General features: G+C 33.1%; 1 protein-coding gene across 2 annotated transcripts in view; it reads right to left on the bottom strand.

The window, feature by feature from the left end:
- Window positions 1-1,170: 1,170 nt before the first annotated feature.
- Window positions 1,171-7,817, bottom strand: part of LOC106872734 (monocarboxylate transporter 4-like) — a 21,264-nt gene continuing 14,617 nt past the window's right edge. Inside the window, exons 5-8 of one of the 2 annotated variants that reach the window (XM_014919816.2) lie at window positions 6,857-7,034; window positions 4,194-4,461; window positions 3,439-3,575; window positions 1,171-1,283 (exon numbers count right to left, since the gene is read on the bottom strand). In XM_014919816.2, coding sequence (XP_014775302.2) covers window positions 1,278-1,283; window positions 3,439-3,575; window positions 4,194-4,461; window positions 6,857-7,034 — 589 coding nt within the window. In that variant the 3' untranslated portion in view covers window positions 1,171-1,277. Of the gene's footprint in view, window positions 1,284-3,027; window positions 3,576-4,193; window positions 4,462-6,856; window positions 7,035-7,817 lie in introns of those variants that run through there. The other variant, XM_052976017.1, reaches the window with a different exon arrangement.

Below are 7,817 nucleotides of genomic sequence, written 5' to 3' on the forward strand. Positions count from 1 at the left end.
TTTATTGTTAGGAGTAGAGACTTTGTTATCGCAACTGAAGACTTAATATAGACATGAAATTATTATTTTAGTAAGAAAAGAACTTTAAAAAGTTCAAAAACAGGAAGAACATCACTGGTTCTGATATTATGAACACTGAATCATCCCAAAATTGCCGGCACCCTTTTGATGTAGCCAAATATATCTTCGCAGATAAGTGTATTAATCTACACAAAGTAAGACGTTGAATGCAATATTCAAAACCTCAAGATAATGGCTTCTTTCGACAAGATACCAAACTAATTTTTATGTGGGGAGAATATAATTTCGGTATATTGTTAATAACGATTCCTCCAAGTTAATTTTTATGAAGAGTGAGTATAGTCAATTTATTTCAGTAGATTACGGATAACTATCTTAGAGGACCAGAAAAATAGATGAAAAGAATAATCGACTGCAGTAGGATTTGAACGAAAATCCCAGTAGAGGAAAATAATACTGATAAATATTTAGGTTACTGGTCTTCCTTTACAATATTAATTTCAACGAAGTTAACAGATATGACTTATTTATTATGTATTCTGTGGGGAGATTTGTTTCTTCTTATAAGTGTTACTTGTGCATAAAAAGAAAAGAAGATAAATTAGCATAACGCAGTTAAATCTACAATTTATTGGCAAACTCCCTCTTGGAAAAAAGAGACACTTTTAATAACTAAATTTAGAAAAGAATTCTCCCATGTAAATTCAAAAAAAGATTCTCACATTGTTATTTCTTGTCTACAGTTTTTGCCTAATTCTCGTGGCAACAATGGTGGGTGTCCAATAAAAGTAGAATTTTCTGTTTTATTATTTCTTGAAAAATCTTCAAGTCATGTTTTTTGTTCGTACGAGATAAAATTCCTTTCATGATATATCTTTAAAAAGGAACTATGATATTTATGCCAGATGAATTGTAAATGCTTAACTTCAAACTATATAAAAACGGTGAATGCACATTTTCTTTGAAAATGAAAAAAAAAAGTTATTCGGTAAACGCAACGGAGACAATATTTATTTAAAATAGCCATCTATATGATATACTAAATGTATACACACTGAAAGGCGGTGAATGGGAGAATCATTAGCGTACCGGACAAAATGCTCAGTGACATGTCTTCCAGCTTTGCATATGAGTTCAAATTCTGCTGAGGTCGACTTGGTTTTTCAACATTTCTGGGGTCGATAAAATAAGTACCAGATGAGCACTAGGGTTGATGTAATTGACTAGCCCCTCCTATAAAATTTCATGCCTTATGTCTATCGCTGAAGGATGAAAAAAGTAGACAACGAAGGATTCTTTAGTTACATTTTTGTGACATAGAGTTTATAGAAGATACAGATTAAAATATTGAATTTAAGCATCGAATAATTTTAAATAGATCAACTCATTACTTCTTTTATGTGATCTGGAAGGATGAAAGTGGAATCCTCACAGGTTTTGAATTCAGAACATAAAGGAATATGATTCCAGTCAGTAAGGCATTATGTCCACCGCCATATAATTTCTGCTAACCAATTTTATGAGATGAAATGCTGCTAATCTCCGCAGTGCATTTTAGAAACAACATTTGATACAAAATAAAATTGCATCAAGAAAAATATTTCTTTATGAATCGTAAAATATAAACATCGTGTAGGAAACGAAAAGGTTAGAATGCCTAGTGAAAATAAACCTGATGTTTGGCATAGAATGAATAAATAAAAAAAGAATTTACCAGTTTTTCATCGCCTACTTATGGCTTCGGCTTAGATCTGTCATGATCTTTAGGACTCAGAATGTCTTTCACATACACTTAGAATCTGATTTAACTTGATTTAACAATTTACTTAGATCTCTTTTACGTTATGGTATGGTTTAACTTTGTAGATTTGAGGCGAGAACATCGGTAGGTAGACTATATATATATATATATATATATATATATATATATATATATATATATATATATATATATATATATACACACACACACACACACACATATATATATATATGTATGTATGTATGTAACCAGATAAAATTTATCATATAGCCTTTTATGTTGTTACTTATGTGGGTTTTTCTGTAATTAGGGCATGTGTCACCCTATGTTGTGGTATCACTTCTTTTATTTATGTTACACGACTATCTATGTTGCTGTCATGGGAATGAATCATATGACCCCTACTGCTATGTAATAACTTTTGTAAGGTTATCATTTGGGAAATTTTTAACTTTTTAATATATGCTTTTGCATTACTTTTTGGTTATTTTGATTTCTTTTCTGGACATGTACTGAATGCTTGCCTATATTCGAACTAAAAACATGTATTTCTAAATTGACACCAGTACCGCTATTGCGCATTAGACAACTAACATTGTTCGAAACCAGCTTGGTGTTCTGTACATGTCCAGGAATAAGATACCTGGTAGCAATCGGAGATCCAACTTATCGAAACATAGCTTAATTTAAATATTAAGAAAATGCTTAAAATATGACTTTAATTGTCTGAAATGTCATAATTACTTCTTCAACTATAAGTTTATAATATTAAATAGTTAATATACTAGATGAAGACCTTCATTTGAAGAACAGGAGGGTGATTGTGATAAACGCTGTTTACTCCTCAGAGATTAAGCTCTTACTAATCTCCCCGGGATGGTCTCCAATTTTCCTTTTCATACGTAACAAAAGACGAATCAATACATTTACCTAGAGCAACAAATTGTAATAAATGTTTCCATTTTATTGTGTTTAAAATATTTCTGGAAGTGGTATCAGACAATTACCGGGTTATTTTGTATACCAAAAATTTGAAATTTTGTATCTTTCCTGTATGATACCATTTAAAAATATGAACTTATAATTTTCCTTTGTACATATCGTTCGTATACGTCGGTATATATTTTCTGGGCGAAACATTATCGGATAGTGGCTGTCATAGGTAAATGTTGAATACTCAGATGTGGCACATTATCACAGCATTATAAAACAATTGTAGTTGATTGAAAAATAACTTTAATACATATCTATCACTTTTTATTGCCGTTGAATGGATGAAAACTCAAGTAAACCCCGGTAGAATTTCAATTTCTGGCAAAAAACGTAAAGCAATGTCGTCCAAGCTGTATCTTTTCTCCTACACCAGAGGACACACACACACGTATACAGAGTTGTTGTTTTTTAAAAATAAAACTGAAGCTCTCGACTCAAGTTCCAAGCAACTGCGATTATCAAGCGGAATTCACACACGCACACATACATTTATAAACATATATACGAGCTGTACGTGAACGGGAATTTGTTTGCATATCATTAGTTCATTTGCTCGTTGAATGGAGATACATTAAACGTGACAATGTCAATTATTCCAAGTTTCAGTTGTTTCAAAATTTCTGATTAAGATCAACATCCGTTTTACTTTCATTGATGCCTACCTTCGAATTGAGATGGAAACACTTTCGAATAGTATTAAAGTTAATTTGAATGATCAAAACTGCCATGACTATTATAGACGTTATACCCATAATTTTGAAGAAATAATCAAACGTGTGTGACATCTCGACAATGTAGCCTATAAAGTAAATAAATAAACACATGTTATTACAAAGGATGTGAATACAGATTATATACAGTTTACATGTATTTATAAATAGAATGTATTGACATTTAATTTTATCTGCTGTATATATTTTTATTATTCAGGCAAGGCCGACCGGTAAATATGATATTAAGTTAATAAAAATCGTAAGGAATGATTTCTGGTTGAGGAAATATTAGCAGGAACAATTTACAAAGGAGCCAACATCATTGAATAGCTTAGTCAAAGGAAACATTATGATTGGGGGAGATAACTGGTGTGGGGAATACTGATACCTGTAGAACGTAGACTTGTTCCAAAAGCTTACAACGGACTGAATTCCTTTAAAAGAAGCCAAGAATCGTTAACGATGATTGAAAGTGCCTTGAAGGATAGTCAGAGACTGGGTTAAAAGGCCCGGCAGAATCGCTAGAACGTAGTTCCAAATAACTGACAGAATCTTTAGAGCGTATATCAACATTGCTCTCTTTACTCTTTACTCAGAACCGTGAGACAGATAAAAAGAAAAAGAACAACAAAGAAACTGCACATGCACACTTGAATATCAAGAAAAAAATTCTCTTAATTTTATGATGATTTAGAAATATTTACCTGCAATAAGTCCAATAAATAGGTTTCCTGCACCACACGCCGTTTCGCCAAATCCTATGGCTGACGAGCACTTCTTTCCACCGATAATATCCAAGACGACGACACTGTGGATTGATAAAACGAGGCCAGAGAAAAATCCAAGAAGAAGTGTGCCGATCAGTAACATCATGTAACCGTGTAGGATTGGAATAAGTATCATCGTTGCCGAAAATAACACACTGTTGACAATATACAGTAACATACTGGTGATGAAGTGGACTCGGATTACCTTTGGTATAAAACGAAATGTATGCATTAGGGACAGAAAAAAAAATCAATCAATATACATATGTATATCTATAGATATAATATATGCGTGTGTATGTATATATATATATAAGTACGTAAACATACCTTCACGCGCGCGCACACACAGAGGCGCTCATGTACACACGTTCATGTACACACGTTCATGTACACACGTTCATGTACACACGCTCACGCACAAAAAACACACACATATAAAGTATAGGAGTATTAAATGAAGCAATAGCCATCAGGCGGCGAGCTGGCAGAAACGTTAGCATGCCGGGCGAAATGCTTAGAGGTATTTCGTCTGCCGTTACGTTCTGAGTTCGACTTTGCCTTTCATCCTTTCGGGGTCGATTAAATAAGTACCGGTTATGCAATGGGGTCGAATGTAATTGACTTAATCTCTTTGACTGTCCTTGTTTGTCCCCTCTATGTTTAGCCCCTTGTGAATGTGTACAATGAAATAAGTATCTAACGTTTCGGATTAAACACCTTTTCACAGAAAAATTTAGGAAAAGTAGATAAAAAGAAATAAGAATGATAACAAATGCATACACCACACACACACATATATACATACCCAACACATACACACACACATATAAATGCGAATTTGAATATATTTATACCACACACACACACACACACTCATATATATAGATGCATACACACATGCACATACACATATTAATATATATGTATATGCATGCACACACTCTCGCACACAAGCATGCTCACTTATATGTATACATATATGCATATACACACTTGTTGATCTAATATGATCACCATTGACATTTAGAAAATATAGTCAACAATGCGTGTACAAAATTTAAGCCTAGTACAGCCAGCATAAAATCGAAAGAAGTCTTATTACAAAATGACAGGCGCCCAGAGACAATAAAAAAACAAGATGTCCAATTCGGCAAACTTGACAAACTATTTTGCTAAAACAATACTTCCCGAGAGACATGGAAGTTATTTGGTACCCCAGGCATTCTATTCTTAGAGATTTCTGAATCGATGGAAACCACAGACAAACTCGTTATTTTTAATGCATCAATAAGAATTTCTAAATCACTCTAGCAATAGACGTTTCGTATTTCGATCTAGGATAAGATTTCAAATAAAAATATACTATGTCAATAGGCATTATTTTCTGTTGTAATTCTTATTATTCAACATAATACTTAGGATTCAACTTATTTATTATATTTATTTTGATTCAACACACAAATTTTGGCAGAGGTGGTTAAAAAGTTCGCTTTGTAATTATAAATTCCGACTTCGACATAATTGTCTCGGCCTGGAGAAGTATCTTCTATCACAGCAATGGCTGAATCCTGTTTCATATGTGAAATGGGTAAGATGAACATTGTGTAGATGACCGTCAGATATACCGCGTCAGTGTTTGGCTGTTAGACGTCGCCAAGTTTAACATCACCACCTGATCAGTGGGTGAAGTCAGCGGACGTTACACTGTTGAAAACTGTTAGAATGTCCTTTAAATAAAGGTAATGGGTATTGCCCTTCCCCCTTTGATAAAGCCTAAAATGAAATAAAAAATGGAATTATGTGATCTGTTCTCATATAAGAGGATCGAATCTCTTTATTATAGGGCAATAAAATAGTCATAAGAAAGCATTAAATTAAAAATGTGTTATCCAATATGAGAGACACAAACTCTATAGTTGACTATTCAGATGAAGCCATGTAAATAGTTTATTCCGAAACAGAAGGAGAATGTTGTTACACCGTGTATACCTTATTTAAGAAAAGAATTTGGGCAGACGGGCTTGATTAATAGAATTAGGTTTCATATTGGACATTGAGTTCAAAATAAAACAAGTAGAGGGAATTATAGGAGGATAGATTTTGTGTTGATCAAAGAGCAATTATTAGTATAATAGTGCCTTATAATAGTGCTTTCATGAGTGGCATAGATGTCACATCTTATATCTCATATTTGAATGTGCAAAATCCAATATTTCTGTAATACATGTCCAATTTTGTTATATTTCTGTTTTAAAGTTTATAAAAATGAGAATAATTATAAGTAATGAAGATATATATATATTTCTTTATTGCCCACAAGGGGCTAAACATAGAGAGGACAAACAACGGGATTAAGTCGATTACATCGACCCCAGTGCATAACTGGTCGACCCGAAAAGATGAAAGGCAAAGTCGAATTCGGCGGAATTTGAACTCAGAACGTAACGGCAGACGAAATACTGCGAAGTATTTCGCCCGGCGTGCTAACGTTTCTGCCAGCTCACCGCCTTGAAAGTATTGGAGATATATAACTACAAAAATGATAACAGAATCCTTCAAGTTTCCAGTCAAAGTTCTTTGCTATATATTTTCCTTACCTGGCTGCATACCAAACGTCCCACTATATCTGCAGAGCTTTCTACGGTTAAAATTGTAACTGCTAAAATTTTGTTATAGTTTCTGGTTTCCATAACAGCCGGCAGTACATAAATTATTGTCGATATACAACCGCTTATAAAGATGAGTGAAATGGTGTAGAATACAAAAGTTTTGTCTCTAAACATAAAATATAGAAAAAAAGAAAAGAACTCATTCTGCAATGTAAGTGAAAAATGAATGACATGTAAAAAGGTTGTGAGACACTGGTATATCACATTTAGCAATGTATCATTGTCCACGATACATTAGTTAGTGACTACTTTAATCTATGTTACAGTGAAATCTGTGTTACAAGAAAAGCAATGATCTTTTACCTTAAAAGAAATATAAAATTATGATTAGTTAGAAATGAATTCGGAGCCAACCCTTATAAACTGTCTTTAAGTGTAACCTTGTAAACGTGTATTACATACCTTACTTTGAGTCCGTTCGAATATGCCAAACTGATTTCAAATTTATTCTTCAATTTAGTATAGGCACTAAGTTTAATAATTTAATAATCTATATTTTGACGCTTGGTGCAGATCAGGGGTGACCTCCGTATGGGAGGAAACCTCAATAAACTTTCGATTCCTAAGAAGCAAATATTTCACACCGTTTCAATGTGTAACGCCCCGGAAAAGGGCATGGTATTCAACTTTAAAGGAAGCAATATACAGCTGAGAAAATTTTTTTCGCTCAGATAAAGAAATAAAATAAAATAAATACGAAAAACAAACAAAAGACAAATCAAACAGTTTTTTGCTAGTAACTATCTTAGATAATGTGCTACATATTCGTGATACATAGGCAAAAACCGAAGCACTTAGGTTTAAGTGTTCTGCCCTGAAGCGCAAATAATGTTGGTATGAACTCATGAATAGGTTGTTGGTTATAAGCTATTTTTAGCTTTGATATATA

Source organism: Octopus bimaculoides, chromosome 2 (assembly GCF_001194135.2).
Source record: "Octopus bimaculoides isolate UCB-OBI-ISO-001 chromosome 2, ASM119413v2, whole genome shotgun sequence".
NCBI lineage: Eukaryota > Metazoa > Mollusca > Cephalopoda > Octopoda > Octopodidae > Octopus > Octopus bimaculoides.